Consider the following 20,845-nt stretch of genomic DNA (forward strand, 5'->3'; position numbering starts at 1 on the left):
TTTAATAGATTTTTTAGGTGGGTTTGTTTTTTTTCTAATTGGGAGAGGGGAATAGGAAGGCACTGAAAATCCAAAAAAAAGCATTCCAAATCTAGGAGGAGGGAAGCAAAGCTTGAGAGAATTAGACAATCTCTCGGTATGGTCTCGAGAGGGAGAATATGACTAGAAAATGTGCGGAGAGGACTTGTGAGAAGCTCCACATCTCTTACAATCCTCATGGAGGAATAACTCCAAGCATATTATCTTCAGACAGAGAGCAAAGAGGTTTAAGAGATCATTTATTGTTTGAGATTTTTGATAGGTGTCGGTGTCTTTGCACCAAAGAGTTTGTACGACTCCTAAGTGCTTTTGCATGTTCAAAATCCAAGGTGAAGGTGGTAGCTACAAATACATCAGCTTAGCATTCATTCCATGAATAGAATAATTTTACCATTGTATCGGATACTCATTTCTTTCATGTGTTTCGACATCCAAATGGATAATTTCTAGTAATCACATTTAACTCTTAATTTCTTAAAACATCTATCTCGATGTTTGTCATGGTCCCAATTGACCAACAATGCATGTCATCTTTTACAATTAGATGGAAGGATTTTGGCTTTCTAATGCAATAGAGATCCCCTAAAGTACTTGAAAAAAAAAGAATCATTTGCTATGCTTGAGCAAGAAACTAAGATCCATCATAAAGCTTCAAACCATGAAGCTGATTGGAGGCCACAAGATGACCTAGATGGTGCAGAAATGGGTGAGCTGCAATAATATACAATGTAGAGTTGGGAGCATAACCTTGACTTACAGATTTTTCCAAAGAACAAGAAGCAATCAATCTAGATGTTAGAATGCATGAGGCATTACTTTCTTGATAAGTCAATCAATGATATGTCATAGCTTAGGTCAAAAATCCAATTCAGCCATTATTTGGGCAAATGAAGTTCCCATGAGTCGTTAAAAGCTTTATCTATGTTTAGCAACAAGACATCTTGATGTGTATATATAGCATTCTCAATGACAAGATATACATTAGCAATATTGTCGACATTCCCCTTTGGGAAATAAAACCATATTGCACTTGATGTAAACTCATATCAAGCAGTCTGTTCAAATGTTCAACTATCATTTTAGTGACGATTTTATATTCCATAGACATCAAAGCAATCGAGCACCAATCACCAAATGTCTCACATAATTGCTTTTTGGGCAACATCTTTACCTAACCTTGCTTCCAACAAGGCAATAACTCTTTTGAATGCCCAACTTTATTTATGATAAACAACTACCATCTTGCAATTCATTCCAAAGTGCTAAGTAAAATTCAATTATAATGTATCCCAAGAGACTTTCATTTACGTAATATAGTTATTGCATTTGAAACCAACCTTTCTCCTCAGAGAGGGTGGTAATAACTTGATTTAACAATAGTTACAACAAGGAAATAAAACCATATAAATTGAAATGCACACTTCACCACTTTAATCTTGGACAATGGACAACTTGTTGGCCCCAAATTGACGCCCTTCGCAGTATTTCTTTAATTTTTATTACAAATTGATGGAGTACAACTAAGATCCTCTAATCTCCTGTGCTAATCCAAGTGTCTCTTATTGTTAAAATTGATCAGCAAGTCTCCAAACCAATTTTTCCCTTGGTTGATTTGGGGATTAGTCCTCGTCCTGCTCCTTAAAAGACAAATTAAGCCTCAAATTTGATATGGATTGGCTAGCCTTTTGAATTTTCTTTAAATACTTTAATTTTAGGTATTGAAATTCAAGTCCTAGGTCCTCAATTTTGAGCACACATCTCGAGGTGATTGTTAAACCCTAGTTTCTATTGTAAATTAGGGTTTACAACAAATATTTTTCAATATCTTCACCTCAGATTACTCAAATAGTTGAATTTTGCTGAGATAACTTGAGAGATGGTTGTAGGATGAGAGAAAATGTTGTAGAGAGAGAAATTTTAGAGTTTCATCATGAGAAAGATTGAAAAACTACTGTTGCACTACTCAAATAGCCATGAAGTTGTCACCAATAGCTTAGGACCACTAGAAAGGCTCCTGCCCCCTATGATGTCGCTTGCACCTAGCCGCCTCTAAACTGTTGTCACTTGCTATAGTGGTTCTTGTTGGCTACAAATCATATCAACATCTCGTTGCTCTCTCACAATCTTCTTCTCTCTCACAATGGTTCGAATAGACTTTCATGGGTTTCCAAAAACGTTTCGTTCACTTGCATAGGCAAGATTTGCCAGGTGGCAGCTTTTTAAATTGAATTCTAGTATTATCCAACCCATTAACTTAATTTTAAAAATATACATTTTAAAAATTAATTCAATAATTAATTTTGTGTCTTGAAAAATTATTCCACTAGCAAATAATTAAATTAGCTAGGTCAAATTGTCTTCTATCATTAGCCTTTAGGTCGGCATTAATTATTTAGTTAATGGCTAGTCTCTTATGCCATCATTGACATTAGTGACCAATAAATTGGTCTAGGCCAAAATTTGACACTAGGTACCATTTAGTAAATGTAAGATGTAATGTATTACAACTTTTGCGTTTGACACCAAGTGATATTTTGGGGTCGTGGATTCTACATTGTGAAATAATGAGCTTGCATCTCACATGGGAAAGTCACATTTGCACATTTGATTAACTTTTAATCAAATGCTAAGCAATGTAATAAAATTTCACATCCTCTTGACAACATTAGTAAACTCTTCTTCAATAAAGGGATTCTCAAGGCAAAGAACATTCTATCAATCAAATGCATGTAGGGAAAAAATGGTATGCAGGATCTTACTATGCTAGGCATGGGTAATAGTGGCAAAATGTTGCATAGCTTCTTGAGTTTCTATTTAGAAGTAGTCCACTTGCCATCAGTCTTCTCAACGTTGTCTCGTCAGCCCAGAATAGCACAACACTTTTAAAAAGCCTTAGAAAAACAACCCGAAAAATGCATAGGTTTACATTGAGCTGTAAGTTGCCAGTTATGCAACAACCTTACATTATTATCAACAATTTGCCTATTTGTTCTTGCTAATTTCTTTGTGAAATAAAAGGCTAAATGGTCTGTACCTAGGAGGATGTTTACTCACTTTGCCTTTTGTGAGCTGAAATTCTATCGAGTATTGATTGTCTCTTCACATATTTGATTTGTAACCTTTCTTGCATAAACATATGCTTTAGTTTTTTTTGCTTTCTCTACAAATGAAAGCCACAAATTTTGAGTTGACCAATAATGGTTGTCACCATTAATCCAAGCAAGCTCGATAACTACTAGATGCATTATGATGATAAGAGTAACCTCTTTGACTATGAGAATGGCTCAAAGAGTTGGCCAATTGAGGGAGTATTATTAGAATGGTTACAAATGAAAGAGTTATGTATCCAAGTGCAAGTTGTCATTTGGGCCCAGACTTTGTCTTTAACGGAAAGCTTGAGGAGCATACATAGCTGCAAACTCATATACTAAATAATAAGTTTTGTGTTTTGATAATATTTACTGAATTTAGTTGTTTCTTTTCTTGACGACACTCAATCCAAAAAGTAAGTTTATAGATAAGAGAAGTGTCATGACATTTGTCACACAAGCTTCCAAGTGTCCCACCACTTGTCACACCTCGTGACATATGGTTGGGCACTTGTCTTATGCTACTTCACTTTCCCTTTTTGTACTAACTCTCCTCTTTCTTCCATAAAGAGAGCTCATTTTTCTCATTTTACATCAAATTTTTTCGCTTTAAACTCTTGTACAACAGCTAAAGATAGCTTGTAGTTGGTCCTATCCATGTGTATCATCCTTCTCCACTTTGCCATCGAATATCCTCACATTTTCTTTTCTTTCGTTGTTTTATAAGATAGAAAATGTGTAAATACATTATAGCCCTTTTCCTTGAGTTTTCCTTCCATTTCAAGAACAAGAAGCAATTCATATTGATGTATTGCTGATTAATGATAGAGAACGGATGATTTTCTCTTTTTCTACTCATATCTTGTAAATAAATCTCTTGTTTGTTTGGCACAATAAGTAATGTATGTGTGTATGTATATCTCTACATGATCTTGTGAGAGTGAGATCTACTACCCCTCACTATCATGTTTATTGTAAGGGAGCTCTTTCCTAAGGGATTTGGGCTAAGCAAAAATACATTCTTAGGGGAGGGGGAGGGGAGAGGGGGATTGAAGACCACAATTCCATCTTCAACCCTCAATCTTGTCTCCATTACTTTTATATTTCCATGGTTGTAATTTTCTAAGTAATTATTTGTTTTCTCCGTTTCTTGAAATATCAAGTCTAAAAAATAAATGAATATTATAATTATTGAGCATACTGTGTTGTTTGGGGCATTTGTAGAAAGTAATAGTCAAGAAGAAGAAATAATGATAAACAAGAGAGCAGGGAGAGAAAAGGTTAGTCATATGTTACTCCCTAGAAGAATGATCGGTAAACAATAGTCTTTGTCAACTTGAAAGGTGGTCACAGCTCAAGAGGATAGGTGAAGGTAAGCGAAAAATAGGTGATCATAGCCTTCAAAGACCCCAAAAATAGGACAAGATAATTGCAGTCTCTCTTTGATGATACACACATATGTATATTGTTGCTCATTGAGCTTTACACATTACGAATAATGGTATTAGAGTACCTATCCTTATATATGCTGCACCTTCAGTTCGTGCTTTAAAGCTCTTGGAACATCTCGTGTTTAATAGGCAGCCCTGCACCATAGAAGTAGAACAAAATGAGGAAGGAGAAAAATAGAACGAAAAGAAAGACCATAAGAAGGTTTGAAGAGGCCTTTTTTTTCCCTCGTGTGTTTTAGAATAGGACTAGGAGACTCGTTGCCTACTAAGAGGGGGAGAATAGATTAGTAGGCCCACTGTACAACAAAGGTGGAGTTCTCTTTCTCCATCGTGGAACCATTGAAGGCAAGCAAACCATCGTCCAGTAATCGCTACACTCATTTGAAGTATCACGAGCATCTACTTTTCCTTTTGACTTGTAAACCTTACGTGGCAAGTTACAAGCTAATTCATCTCTCATATTTAGTCAGTTAGCATACTCAATGAAAGATGTCACGGCATAATTATCTTCTTGGAATATTTGAAGTGGATTACAAGTTCGTTGATGCTAATTATCCCATTTAGATTTACATGATTCACCATGTATTGACTGACAAACAATAATGACCTTATATATTAGGGATAGAGTTGAGGCTTGCAAGCTTATTTGCTACTACTAATGGTATTGTTAGTGGTGTCGTTACCTTTGAATCCAATTGAGTCTACATCATCTAGCAATCTTGTTTCTACATCTCCCATTACAGAGCAACATTAGATGGGATGGCAAAAGTACCTAGGCACAATTACACATCAATTGATTGCTTGTTAGTTAAAAAAGTTCTTATTCCCCCTTAGTTTTTGTAAAAAAGCCAAAGATGCATGTCATCAATTGGCCTATTTATTAGGGTCACAATGAAGCTAGGATTACTCATTTAAGGAATCAATTAAAAGATGTTAATTTGTAAGAATTGCTTGGAAACATTGATAAAATGGTTCCAGAGATTAGTTTTAACAACATTTTATGTTAAACAACTATACTATTTGTTTGTTTTTGAGACTTATTATTTTAAGAAATGAAGAAAACAAATACTTGAAGTTGAATATGACAAGTATTCATAAAATTATAGCCATGGAAATGTAAAGGTCATGGAGATAAGATTGAGGGTTGAAAATGGGAAAATCTCCCCCTCTCTCCCCTCCACCCCCTATCAAAAGATGACGTACCAGCGAGATAGTAGGGTTGATGAAGACAACCACGAACCATGAATTGCAATGTCCTCCTGAAGGGGTGTGAGGGTAGTGGAGAGGCTGGAGAGAAGAGGTGACGGACTGAATGAATCAGCCGTGAGGAATGAATGAGAGAGTGGCCTATAAATAGGCACAGTCAGTCTAGGATAGCGCCTCTTTTTGGGGCTGCAAACCCGAAACACAAACACAAAACGCAAGACGGAAAACACAAAAACGCAAATTGCAGGTGAAGGGTTTCTCAACACCCCCTCTCAGGCCCAAAAAGGGGAACAAGAGAAGAGTGAAGTGGAGATGTAATGCTACATGTTGAAGAATGCTCATGCAGCAGGTGCCACTTGGACTGTGTCCTGTGTGGGGAAAATTTTCACTTGTCGAAGCGCCCTAGTACATAGATGATGAAATCATATAATGCATAGGAGGAATGTCGGACTTTGTGTGGTGCTGAGAACCATAAGGATATGCCCGCACTCGATCTCGGGAGGTGGCTCCATGTTGACGAAATAACCAAGGCAAGAAGAGAAGAGAAGGAAGAAGATATAGAGGATCCCTAATATCCAAGATTTCCACCAGAAAGGAAACCTGCAGTAAAGAATAGTAGACAGAGTGAACTGGAGAACTTGAAACTCAACCTCGGGAGAAAAGCCACTAGCTCCGTGCATCCATACTGGAAGGAATACGAAGGCCTTGTCACCAAGTCGCGTCCGAATCTTCGAGATCCCAATCTAGGTGGTACCTGAAGATCCTGGGTATCAGTAGAAGAGATGACTAGTCGAAGTCAGCCACCCCAAGAAAGTTAAGGATGGGTGAAGAATTGCATATGGAGTAGGTTCCCCCTCTGAGGTGGGAGGTGGAGGGGCCCCCGCTGAAGTCGAAGAAGAAGTAGATGCCCCCTCTGAGGGCAAAGAAATAACATCCCCCTCTGAAGTAGATAGGGAATCCAAAAATTCATGGATCACAAACTCTGAAATGTCTGATTACGAAGGAAGTGCCACCAGTCGGGCCGAAGAAGATATCTGGGGTGTCGAAGAGCTCCCAGAGGTAGCCTCTCGAACCTGAGTAGTTGAGGGTGGGGAAGGGTGGGGCTCAGACTCTGAGCAAGAGGTGGGCAATAGTTGCTTTCGCTCACTAGAGCAGACTGGGTAGCCGAAGAACATAGTTGTTAGGTATGAAAAGTATGGTACGGTATGGTACGATAAAATACGGTACTAAATGGTACCTTAAGATTTTATAAGGTACGGTACGATATTAGTACGAAAAAAACATAACTTCATAATTTTGAACTATAGATGATAGAACAGATGTTAAGAGTCTAAATAGCAATGCTATTGGAGTATATAAGATGAATACTTGAGGGTAACACGCCAAAACCTCTATGGCATATGCCGCATGCGCAACATGCGCTACAACTTACAAGTACATACATAGGAGTGGATACATCATACATGAATGATCATATAAATAAGAGGCATGTATGCTTGAGAGAGAGAGAGAGAGAGAGAGAGAGAGAGAGAGAGAGAGAGAGAGATGAAATGACATGAGATGCTTTATTAACGTCTACAAGAGGCCAAAATGACCTTTGAGACCAACAATTACCAAACAAACCACCAAAGGTTTTAGTAAAAGATTTATGAATTTTGTTATGGTTTTGTTTGGCATTGCTAAGGCTAAAGCAACTACCGATGGTACATTCACTAATTCGTGTATTCTCAGACGGTACATTAGACCAAGCCTAGTTTTATTAGCAATGTGTACTAATGCTTTGGGTTGGGTGGTGCAAAATGAGCTGTGAACAAAGGTAAAATCAATAGGATTAAGCTACTTGATGATTCTCAAATGGTGCTGAATTTATTTATTGATTGACACTAACATATTGTGAAAAAGGATGGGACATCAATTAGAAAAGTTTGGAACTGCTTGAATACCTTATGTATGGCCTTTGGCTCTAGGATAAATCATAACAAAACATGTATGAGGAGTCTAATCAAGCTTCCATCCCCTTTCTTGGTTGATCGATCAAGGCTACAAAATCACCACCACCACCACAACAACAGCAGTCAACAACCCAAACCACCACCACCAATAACAACCACGCAAAAAAAAAGTGCTTGTTTTTTGGTACGAATTCGTACGGTACGGTACTGTACGAACCGTATAGTACGAACGAGTTCGTACTACATACGAGTGCAACTATGCCGAAGAAGAGAAAGGAGTCGAGCAGCCACTGTCTCTTGAAGGAGCAGACTGACGAGGAGACGGTATCAAACAATCATTGTCTCTCGATGGAGCGGATTGCAGAAACCGTGGGCTGTGGTAGCCACTGTACCCGAAAATAGGTGGGAGAAGACTGTCGCTGGCATTATGACGATCTCTAGGAGGTCGTAGCGCCAATCGATCCTCCATGTGCTCGAAAGAACTTAGTGCACATCAGATGCGTCTTAGTGCCTTGAGCATAGTATTTTGATAGCCGATGCAAAACGATTTCTGTGGCCCAGAAAGGAGAGGTGGCACAAGGAGTGCCTGGTGGAAGACGCATGTACTTCGGAGGGGTGGGGAGCAAAGGTTGAAGTCGGCAAGCATCGGTGGTGCGTCCGGTGATGCCACAGTAGGAGTACCCAGTAGTCTGGTCATTTGTTGGTAAAGAAGCCATGGATACCAATGTGCCTTGCTGAAGAAGGAAGAGGTCAGCCACCATGAACCACGAACCGCAATGTTCGCCTCAAGGGGTGTGAGGGCAGTGTGAAGCACGAACCGCAATGTCTGCCTCAAGGGGTGGGAGGGTAGTGGAAGGGCTGGAAGTGAGTTGCCAGTGGGAGGAGGATGTGACTAGCAGTAAGAAATTGCAACCAATAGAAAAACGCAGGTGAGGAGAGAGAAAGACAAAAAACGCAAGTGGGACAGCTTGCAGGAGAAAGAAAGACTAAAAGCGCAGGCAGCAAGAGAGAGAAAGACTAAAAACCATAGAAACAAGGAACGCCCGTTCCGGCACTTAGGAACGGATGAACACGTTTGGGGAGGTCCGAGCCCAAGAAATGCTGGGAGAACGTTCCAGCCCGTTCCCTGTCTTGTTCCCGCCCGTTCCAGGCCGTTCCCTATTTGGAACGGCTGTTCCAGCAGCGGGGCATTAACTTTTTTTTAAAAAACGTTGATTGCGTCCTGTTCCGTCTCGCGCTAGTTGGCTTGACTCCCGCCTCTCGGACCTCTCTCGACTGCCTGGCCCGATTGCGTGGCACCTGACTGCCAGGCCTACCTCTCACGACTCCCACCTCTCTCGCCTACCTGGCGCCTCTCCCGCTTGCACATGTGCATGATATATATCTCTAGATGAATCTAGGCTTAAGTGTTGAAACTTGACTCTCTCTCTCTCTCTCTCTCTCTCTCTCTCTCTCTATATATATATATATATATATATATATATATATATATATATATATATATAATGCTGTTCCCTCCGTTCCGGTTTCCTAACTTTGGGCATTCCCCCCGTTCCGAGGGGTCCCGTTCCCGTTCCCATTCCCCGTTCTTGGTAACTATGCTAAAAATGCAGGCAGGACAGCTTGCAGGAGAGAGAAAGACTAAAAACGCAGGAAAAAAACAGCAGCAGCAGTCAATATGCTGAAATCAACTCCGAACAGTGTGTGATAGGCTAGAAATAGGCGCGAGACTATTGTAGATAGCAATGGTCAGCTTGGACCGCAATGTCCTCCGTGAAAGGGGTGTGGGAAGCAAGCTGAAACACCTGAAATCTGCAAAAACGAGATTGTTTTCTGAATGAAGAGTGATCAGCAAAAGTCGTTCTGTTGTAAACAGCTGCATACTGCGGGTGGAAGGCTGGAAATAGGCGCCAGACTGTAGATGACAACAAGGGATAGCTGAGATTGTGATATCCTCTGCGAAAGGGGTGTAGGCAGCAAGCCGAAAAAACTTGAAACGTGTAAAAACGAGATGTTGATGTAGCGAAAGAAGAAGAGAAGTGGATGCCAAACCTGTCAGCGGTCTTTGCCTTTATTGGAGTGGAGGATCTTTGCTGCTAGGTGAGCAGATCCAGCTCTGATACCATTTCAAAAGATGACGTACCGGCGAGACAGTAGGGTTGGTGGGGAGGAATACGGAGTGAACTCGGCAAACATGGAGAAGAGAAGAGAAGAGAGAAGAAACTCTGATGAATGGAAGAATGAAGTTCTGAATCATGGAGTGAATGTGATACAAGGGAACAAGGGAGCACAAGGAAGATGATGAAGATAGCCACGAACCATGAATCGCAATATCCTCCTAAAGGGGTGTGAGGATAGTGGAGAGATTGGAGAGAAGAGATGACGGACTGAATGAATCAACCGTAAAGAATGAGTGAGAGAGTGGCCTGTAAATAGGCATGGTCAGTCTAGGGTGGCACCCCTTTTTGGGGCTGCAAACCCTAAATGCAAAATGTAGAAACACAAAAACGTAAATTGCGGGTAAAGGGTTTCTCAACACCCCCCCCCCCCCCGGGAGAGAAGAAACTCTGATGAATGGAAGAATGAAGTTCTGAATCATGGAGTGAATGTGATACAAGGGAACAAGGGAGCATAAGGAAGATGATGAAGATATAGCCACGAACCACGAACCGCAATGTCCTCCTGAAGGGGTGTGAGGGTAGTGGAGAGGTTGGAGAGAAGAGATGACGGATTGAATGAATCAATTGTAAAGAATGAGTGAGAGTGGCCTATAAATAGGCACTGTCAGTCTAGGGTGGCACCCCTTTTTGGGGCTGCAAACCCTAAATGCAAAATGCAGAAACACAAAAACGCAAATTGCGGGTGAAGGGTTTCTCAAAACCCCCCCCCGAGAGAAGAAACTCTGATGAATGGAAGAATGAAGTTCTGAATCATGGAGTGAATGTGATACAAGGGAACAAGGGAGCACAAGGAAGATGATGAAGATATAGCCACGAACCACGAACCGCAATGTCCTCCTGAAGGGGTGTGAGAGAGAAGAGATGACGGACTGAATGAATCAACCGTAAAGAATGAGTGAGAGAGTGGCCTATAAATAGGCACGGTCAGTCTAGGGTGGCACCCCTTTTTGGGGCTGCAAACCCTAAATGCAAAATGCAGAAACACAAAAACGCAAATTGCGGGTGAAGAGTCCCCCCCCCCGAGGGCTGTTCTTTAGGGAAGAGCTTAGTCAGAATCAACTAGAGAGTAAGGAGAAGTGATTCTCACTTTCACAAGATCGTGTAAAAATCTACATACATACATGCATTACTTACTATGTAATAGAAATGAGTGATTTTTTAACAAGATGAGAATAGAAAGAGAAAAAATCAACATTACTCTGTTATTGAGTGGCAACATATCAATATGACTCGTTTTTTATTTTTGAAATGGAAGAAGAGATTGAGAGAGGATGTGTAATCAATTTATAGGTCTGTTATCTTGTAAAACAACAATGAAGGAAGAGAGAATATAGAGGTATTCGATGATGGAGAGTGGAGGATGATGATATAGATGAATGGGGTAAACTTTAGGCCATCTTCAAGTCGTTGTATAAGAGTTTACAACTAAGAACACTAATGTAGAATGAGGAAAGTGTCTTTTTAGGTGAAAGGAAGAGCTAGTACAAAAAGGGAAAGTCCAGTAGTACAAAATAAGTATTTAACCACATGTTATGAGGTGTGACAAGTGATAGGCTTGAAAGCTTGTGAGACAAGTGTTTTGACACTTGTCTCTATGGCCTTTCTTTTTGGATTGAGTATTATCAAGTATAGAAATAACCAAATTTAGTAAGCATTGTCAAGATATAGAACTTACTATTTTTAAAATTTCATCCCTATCTTTTAAGACTAGCATTTTTAGACCAATATGTGGCTTCTAAAATTTAGAGGCTCTTTTTAATATGAATGCCATGTGAAAGCTTTTTACTAGTATATTACAGAAACAATGTAAAAATGTTCATATGAGTTTTCTGCGCAAAGATATGTACATTGTAAGCTTCGAGTTTACATAGACACATTGTACAAATATTTCATGATCATGCCATCTTGCTAATTGTAACTATTTGTTGTGGTAGATTTAGCCTACACTTCAAGACATTAATCCTTTTGTTTACGAGCTTGATCTTGTTATACTTGAGTTCTTACAAGTGCCTTGTGTGGCCTTATAGGTGAAAGTGTTTACTATCTTTTCTTTAACTCACTTTACCATAACCTCTAACTACTTAATGATCAACTCTAATGTACTTTTTAAATATCTAGTAAGTACAAAGGGAACAAATTTAATAAACAATTAAATATGCAAAATAATAGAAATGATATAATTTTTTTTAATGTTGTGCTATGACAAGCAACATCTGTTAAGATAGAACTTGCTAGTGGTCATAAAGGTAAAGCCAAGGTTGGAAAGTCTTTTAGTAAGCCAAAGAATAGTGCTATGTTGCATCCGATGCAAGTGATGGAAAAAAGCAATTTCATAACGTGTAGGATTGCTAGAAGTGCATTGCTTAGAGAATAGGAAATGCAATGTGGAGTAGTTGTGTCCTGTGATGCAAACACAAGCTTAGGTGACAAGCATGGTGGAGCTAACATCACCCATGCTGATTGGGCATTTGTCATTACATGTCATTATGATTCATATGGGTATTGAAATATCCCCCCAAGGTTCAAGTTGCACGCAAGACACGATACAAGCCAAACTCAACACAGAAAGGAGTAGATATTAGACTTATCTCCAGCGGTAGAGCCAAACAGGCTCACCCTTGAGCCTAGGAGTTAGCAACACTTTGGGCCATGACGACATCCCAAGGGTTGGCATCCCATATCACCAGCCTACACCATTGGGGTGTATAGATGCGTTGGCCAATGAGCCAAGTCCAAAAGTGGTGATCACACAATGAATGTGCACAATAGGGACTTGAGTCCTATTTATAGAATTCCACAGTTCTAACCCTAAAGTGTCCTTAGTGCATTCGTACTAAGTCACTTTGTAACCACCATGAGTATTGTTACTAGCGCCTAGTCGGATGTCTAGGGACATAACACTTCCCCCGTTATGAATGATCACTATGCTCAGCAATGTTCTCAGGAGGAATGAAGTGAGGAAAATGACTCTTCAATGAATGTATGAACTCCCAAGTAGTCTCCGACTCTAGCTGTCTTATTCACTTGACCAAATACTTGGAATAAATGGTTTGATGGGATCGCTTAGTCGCAAGGTCAAGAACCAATTCGCGTTCAAGTGGAACATAATGAGTAGTATCCTCAAGTTGTGGGACTTACTCAATTGAGGCAATCTGATCACTTCGTCCCAGTTGTTCTTTCAGATGACTTATGTGAAACACAAGGTGAATTGGAATTTCTGAAGATAAGTCTAACTCATAGGATACACTACTTATCTTCATGGTAATGTGGAAAGGACTGGAATACCTTGAAGATAAATTTTAACTCTTATTGGTAGTCATTGAATTAGAGACATTTGAGACTTTAGGGTAAATCCACGTCTTTCTAGAGCTCCCTAGGAGTATGATGTTGGTTTAGCATAAAATGTGGCACGATCTTGGGCCGTTTTAATGGTTTCCCTCGCAATCGTCAACACCTCTTGCATATTGTTTAGAAAGTCGACTATAGACTTTATTTTCACTCCCCTAAGGTGTGTGGCAAATGGTGGTTTTGGCTCATAACCCTACATAAGCATAAACGGGCTATATCCAGTAGCCAAATGCTTAGTATTATTATAAGCAAAGTCAATCTGAAGAAGATAACACTCCCAATCAGATTGTCTATGAGAAATATATAATTTGTGCATGTTCTGAGGACTACATGGACAATCGAGTTTCAAGTTTTTGAAAGATGGTTTGCCACAAATGGCCAGTGAACTTAGGATCTCGGTCACTAACTATTTTATCAAGCAAACCATAAAGTCTATAAAGGTGTTCGATAAAGAGACCAACCAACTCATGGTTTTTCATGTTTGTCTTTGTAAGAATGAATTGAGCCATTTTCATCAATTGCTTAACCACAACCTAGATGTGTCATGACCTCGATTGTACGGGGCAATCCTACTACAAAATCCATAGACATGCTACTCCATTTTCTATCAAGGATTTGCAAGGATGCAACATCCTTACCTGTTTGTGCCGTTCAACTTTGTCAAGGTGACATTGTGGGCACTCATGTACGTAATACTCAACCATAGTCCTAATATGCAGCCAATAAAAATAACGGGTGACCAAGGCCAAAGTCTGGTGTTTGCTAAGGTGTCTAGTGTTCAGTGCATCGTGACACTCATATAAAATTTTCTTGTAGATATCTTAATCATTCGACGCACACACTTTGCCTTATTTAAAAAGTAATCCATTTTGAATGGAATACTTCTATGCCATCTTTTTATCGGTAGCTAGTTTTCAGGTGTTCAGACCACCTAAGCTTCTTGGGTTACTAGGTCCCTCTTGAACTAGTTGCCAGATCTTACCAAAGTGAAGATTGTTTTAGCAATGCTCTTGGATAGAAAGATAGAAATTAGTTGAAATTTTAGAGAAGGACAAGGCATTGACTTCAAGAATTTGATTAAGAACATCGACAACCAAATTAGTTGCATTCTTCCTATAGTGAAATTTGAAGTTAAACTCTTGTATAAGCTCCAAGAGCGCCCATCTCGCCTTATGGCTACGGAGATCGGGCTAATCACATAGGTATTTCAATGAATGGTGGTTCTAATAAATAATAAATTGGGCGCCGTACAAATAATGACACCATACTGGTATTTCAATGAATGGTGGTTCTAATAAATAATAAATTGGGCGCCGTACAAATAATGACACCATACTTTAAGAGCATTGATGACTATCAATGATTCCTTCTCTTGAGTAGTATAACATGTTTGGGGATTAGTGAGCTTATGGTTCTCGAATGCAATAGGTCGGCCATCTTGATAAAGGACAATACCTAAAGCATAATTACTTGCATCTGTATGAACCTCAAAAGGTTTATTCAGATCGATAAGCTGCAATATAGGTGCAGTGGTAACAAGCTGTTTCAATGTTTGAAAACATTGATCGAGCTCACTATTCCAAACAACTGGTGGATCAACGTGCTTCTTGCTTTGAATACCCTTAATTAAGCAAATGTATCAAGGGTTTGGCAATATTAGCATAGTCTTAATGAATTTCCGAAAAAACTGCGTAAAACTTAAAAAAGGTTTTACTTGCCTTATGGTTCCCGAAATAGGCCAATCGAGCACTACTCGTACCTTTTTAATATCAATTTGAATCCCATCAATTGAGATGACATCTACGTGGTTAAGGCTCATAAGTTGGAAATCCATGATTTGATGATATTGTTGGATTGAGAGGTCCAAGTTTGGCACCACTTGATCCCAATGATCCACCGTAGGGCCCTCCATATATTGGACATGATAAACTCAGTTAGCAGGTATCGTGTGGAGTCGTAGTCTTTGCATCAAGCGAGAAGAAATAAAATAATGAGTAGAACCATTATCAACTGGCAACCCCTTTGACTCCGAAAAGCCAGCCTCCCAAACTTGTTTCAATTGCCGAAGGTGATGAAAACGCAAAATCTGCACCAAAAGGCTGGAAACACAGCCTTTTCTCCTTCACAAATAGCTAAAATGTGCAAAAACAGCAACTTTGCTCCTTTCCCGTACATCACCTGTTTGTCTCAGCCTTGTGTCGATGTGCAGCCCTTCTACTTGCCCTTGAACTTTTGTCATGTTGAAATCTCTTGTTTAGGTCTGTTCACGATCAAGCAGCCCTTCAGACGCCTGCTGAAAATTGTCCAACCTGCACTGGAAATGCGTAACTATGCTCGAGAGTACTAAATGTACAACAGTACCCTGCTTGTGCCCATCCAAAGGATGACTGAATCTTTAACATCAAAATCTCCACAAAATCTTTGGAAACCTTATTTAACCATGTATCATGTAAATGAAGTAAAAGCCACCTTCTAAGCAGATGCCTTGATTTGTATATAATTTCAAAGGACTGATGCTATAGTGTCTGTGTGGTTGAAAGTTCTGATCTTTTCAGTTCAGTCCTAAGCCTTGTGCAACATTGTCTCCCTTGCATGTCTTGGCATATACATCGGAAATTGTCCCCACACAGAATATATGTGCATGTGCATTGGGCATGCATAGAAATGAGATGTAGGTATTTGTATTGTTAGATATTGAGGCGACAGAATGGAATCTGTGTTAACCCAGTAGATTTCCATAGACATTTTTCTTTTGAATTAAACTGTAACCAAATAGGCTGGAATTTTTTTTGAAGATTCGGTACAGTATTCTGCTTCCCCCTGAATGTCTTGCTAACTGTAGTTCACCTTAATGATCCCGCAATCATTTCTATGTTTCAGGTCAAAATGGTGATTTTGTGAGTCTTTGTGCTTAAAATTTTGTAACAAAACCCTAAGGCACTGCCAAATATTTGGAAGCAATACATACAGGATAGCATATTCCTCTTTAATTGCTGAAAGTCTGGTGTTGTTTGATCTGTGCATACACATGGTCTTTTAAATTGGATTGTAAACCAGTTCTTTCTTCTTGATTAGAGATGATGTTTCTTAGCTCAAATTATCACATAGCATTTTCATTAATGCTGATGGTGATCTTGTTTTTTTTTTTGGGGGGGGGGACTGGGCTGGTTTAGGCCAAAAAGGAAAAGGAAAGAGAGAAGGAGAAGGAGAAAGAAAGGGAGAAAGAGAGAGAAAAAGAAAGAGAAAAAGAGAGGGAAAAAGAGCGGGAGAAAGAGAAAGAGAAAGAGAAAGAGAAAGAGAAAGAGAGAGAAAAAGAAAAAGAGAAAGAAAAAGAAAAAGAAAAAGAAAAGGAGAAGGAGAAAGAGAAAGAAAAAGAGCGTGAAAGGAGAAAGGAGAAGGAGAGAAAGGAGAGAGAAAAAGACAGGGAGAAGGGCAGCAAAAGGGAGAGAGAAGTGCATCTTGATTCTAGTGATGGTCATAACCACAATTACAAAGAAGAAAAAAGAAAAGAAAAGGATCGTGACAGAGAAAAAGATCGAAAACATAGGAAGCGTCACCGCAGTCGAAGCAGTGATGAGATCAGCTCTGACAAGGATGATCGAGAAGAGGTTAAAAAGTCTCGTAAACACAGCAGTGACAGAAGAAAATCTCGCAAAGTAAGGCCATTTTATTGCTTGTGGCAAGTCCATTGCATGTTTTCTTGGTTCATGTTGGCACTGACATATATAGGATCTGCACATGTTTTCAGCATGGCTATGATTCTGGTTCAGATAGTGAAAACCGGCACAAGAAGCATCGCAAAGAGCGTGATACACACCGCAGGATTTCAACTGACGAACTTGAAGATGGAGAACTTGGAGAGGATGGCGAAATTCAATAGGCATCATCTGGTGCACAATTCCGTTCTCAAGTCCCTTGACAGTTATTTTGCTTTTGTTTCTTTGATGACAGTTTTTGCACCGACTTAGCCAATGATAAAACATGCCAATGAGCATATGAATCACTGGGTTGATTTTTGTAACATGTTTTGTACTCTGATGTCTCACAAGCTGTTAAAAGGCTAGTATTTTTTAGTTTAGTATGGAAAAATTGTGCGCTTAAATATTTGCAATGCATGATTGATTAGTGTGTCCTGACTATATTAAAACAAAGTTCTGTGATGCATTCTGAACATATATTTTTAAGAAATTGCATAGACTTTTGAATCCCTGCAAGCATTGCTGGACATTACTACAAGGACCTGCTCTATCTGATGCTTAGTGAGCCAAATCTGCTAGACACGCTAGCTGGCACCTAAGCAACACCGTCCTGTTCTTCCAGTGCTGCTACTTGGGAGTGTCAGAAGCTGTGAAGAAAAGTCAATTGGAAAGAACCCAAGAGGCAACTGGCACTTCTATCAATCAAAAGGAACCCAGGGTGTATGTATCTAACTTCGCTCTATCTTGTGCATGCCTCTTTTGCTTCTTCCCCCTTGTGGATGCTAGATATTCAAACCCCACCCCACTGCACATTTTTCATTGGTTGTTTATGAGAAGGCTCTGAGTTGTGTAAGTTGGGACATTGTGTACATGTGCATTCTGATACCACATGAACATGGAGTTCCTGATTGCCATGGCTGAATATATGCTGGAGTCATCAGAATAAAGGTCTTGGACTGTGCAGGTGCTCACTTGGAAAGTTTCACGAGCTGGATGACTCAGTATCACTTACACAGAAGTCAGTCAGAGGCCTTAACGGTTTCAACAGGGAGAGTTGCGAAGCTGCAATGCTTTTTATTTAGAGTCCAACCTCAGGTTCTTCACAACCCAAAGAGACAGTAGCTCCTTGATCAGCCTTCCACATGGGTGTGAACATAGTGCAATTGGATTCATGGCCAAATCACATGTTCAAACTGCCTGTATGAGACGAAGATTCATGATTGTGAGTTGAAGTCCTTATATAAAGGGTAGCTCAAGGGTTGGTCATAGTCGTCGCAAATCATTGTATTTGGTCCACATTCAATTTGTGCCTTGGTGTGAAAATGTTACAGAACCTTGTCTTGCAGTAGTTTTCATGCATTCTGCCAAATTCAAGAGACCCTGCAGTTTCCAAGGCAATGACTGGTGGAGAACCCAGTCTTTTCGTTGTATTATGATCCTCTGGATAAAAAGCTCTGCTACTCTAGGTTGCTTTTGTTGTTCCTTATATCATTCAGATGTACATGTATGTATGGTGTTTCCTTAACGGCTTCCTAAACAAAATGGGAACCTTGGAATAATTGACACTCAAATTACGTAGCTTGTTGATGGGTCTTAAAGCATCATGCTGTTTGAACATAGGAAAGGGATTTAAGACAAAGTCCTGTTATCAGCACTGCACACAGGTATATTTATCTTTTGGAGTGGGCACATACGAAGCACTCAGTGCATTTTTTTGTCTAGGTGTCTTGTTTTACCTATCAACATATGAGTTGGTTGATCATTGGTTTTCCACCTCTGTGAGTTCACTCCATCAGTTCTTAAAGGATGAACATTAGCAAGCTAAGCAGTACGATTCATTGAAGTACAAGGGATAAAATGTAGAATACTTGTAATGAAGGATGGCAGTGCTAGCAACCCTTGTTGGACCTGGTGAAGGGACACCACGGTTTCCTCTAGGTATACCTTTAGGAGTTTGTAAGGTGGTTCAAACAAACATTTCTCAGGTTATAGAAGTTCAATTCAACCCTGATATCAACATTGAGTTTGGTTGGGATGATAATCATCTAGATTCATAAGTGGAAAGTTTGATTCTTGCCATCCTTGAGGTACTGAATCTGTAGGAAGACTATGTTGTTGGTACCAAGTGATTATTCATATAGAAACTAGTAATTTAAGATCATTGGTATTTACATTGTAACTTAGTTTCATGTTTTTGTTAATCCTGATTGGTTTCATGGTTTTCTAATCGTGACATTCTTGGAAGGGGACTAGCATCAGTGTCCGCTGTTGTCTGGCCTCAGAACAATATCAACATACAGTTCAGCCCGCTGCACTGTTGTCTTGACTAACAATCACAAAAATCAAGCATTTTGGATATTCATTAGCGTACTATTGATGCTAAAGAGCTTAGTAGCATCATTGACTACCAATTGGGCTTGAGCTTCCGATGAGCTGAGTCCTTGCAAGTGTACATGAGGGAGGCTAGCCAATCGATGAAATATTGATGCTAACATTATGTAGATGCTTTTGTTCATTCTGATTGGAAGTAGAGTACATAGTCATCTAGCTAATGTGCCGTGTTACTTGCACAAGTGATGGACTTGGACTATTTTAGTTTGTGAAATTAATATTGTTGTTAGGTGGATTCCAGTGTTAAGATCCCCTTGTGCCCAGTGGGGATGTGCAGTTTGGAAGCGCAAACAGTTTGAAATATGTAATTCTGTTGGCCTTGTCTGAATGGTGCATAGCTGTTGGATTGACCCTTCCTGACTATTTCTTGCAAAATGGCTTGTACCATTTTTAGTTACCTCTAATAATGGGATGTGCCTATTTGAAATAATTGATTGTCCAAAAGTGTGTTATAAACACTAAGTGTACGGTCACAATTGATTTTCCAAAAGTATGTGAGTGCTTGCATGGACATTTAGAAGATTTGGTCCCTCATTAAGGGTACCTTGGGGAAATGGTCACTATAGATGAATCACTCGCGTCATCCCATGGTAATTCATCTATATGTATGTTGTACTTAGAACACTAAATCAAAAGAATATGTAGGGTATGTGTAGTCATGATTGGTTGGCTGTGTTGTGTGAGATCCACTAGTCAACCCAGTATTTCATGGTTTGGTGTACTAAGGTCAAACTCCTTGAGTTTCTGTGTTAATGTACGTGGGCATGTGTAGTGCATGTAGGTACATCCAAGCATACATGTACATATATTGATATACTTGTGTGTTTGTACATGTAGATAAAATATATAACACATCTCCGTACTCCCCCATATGTAGTACATGCGTCCCCCCATATTTATAATTAATGTCCACTTCTCTCTCTATTGTGCATGTATGTAGATGCATCTATGTATACATGAAGTTGAACCCAAGCCCACCCTATCTAATGAATCACCAATCTTGCTTCATGAGCCACTCCATTGTTGGTTTTAGCTTCTTGGCAATGGGTCATTTTCTCCCAAGTTGTGTTGTTATTGCATGGTATACTTAAATGGTATGGCATGGTGCATGCTTGCAAGTTTTTTAATTCTTTGCATCATGCATGCACCATAGCGATTTTTTTGTTACTCACTTGCCCTTGTGTATGCATGCGAGTATGTTTTATATGCCCCAATTTTGTCCTTGTGGCCTTTTGAAGTGTCATTGTTGCTATATCAAAATTCAAGGTGTATGGAATGAAATCTTGTGCAAGAGCAAACATAAGAGATTGGAATGGTTCAATGAATCCTTGTGATGGTACTGGCTTTTTGTTGAGCATTAAAAAAAAGTGCACTTTCCTTGGATTGTGCCATGGTTGGCCTAATGTGATTGTCGAGACTATTCCGTTATGCAGTTTCGAGGATCATTACATTTCAGCAGGATTGTTTGCATGGATGAGCATATGTAGAAGG

At 39.6% G+C, this 20,845-nt stretch overlaps 1 protein-coding gene across 3 annotated transcripts in view; it reads left to right on the forward strand.

The window, feature by feature from the left end:
- LOC148029360 (pre-mRNA-processing protein 40A-like) overlaps positions 1-18,804 on the forward strand; it is a 68,174-nt gene extending 49,370 nt beyond the window's left edge. The window contains exons 27-30 of one of the 3 annotated variants that reach the window (XR_015692413.1): positions 16,439-16,921; positions 17,014-17,155; positions 17,586-17,683; positions 17,928-18,796. Coding sequence is in view for 2 of the 3 variants with exons in the window: in XM_087688151.1 (XP_087544277.1) it covers positions 16,439-16,921; positions 17,014-17,145 (615 nt within the window). In the remaining variant the exon portion in view is untranslated. Of the gene's footprint in view, positions 1-16,438; positions 16,922-17,013; positions 17,156-17,461; positions 17,684-17,927 lie in introns of those variants that run through there. The other 2 variants (XM_087688151.1, XM_087688152.1) reach the window with 2 other exon arrangements.
- Positions 18,805-20,845: the final 2,041 nt, after the last annotated feature.

The sequence above is a fragment of the Lygodium microphyllum genome, chromosome 11 (assembly GCF_053477565.2).
Source record: "Lygodium microphyllum isolate KBCC chromosome 11, Lygodium_microphyllum_v1.1.10, whole genome shotgun sequence".
NCBI classification, from domain to species: domain Eukaryota; kingdom Viridiplantae; phylum Streptophyta; class Polypodiopsida; order Schizaeales; family Lygodiaceae; genus Lygodium; species Lygodium microphyllum.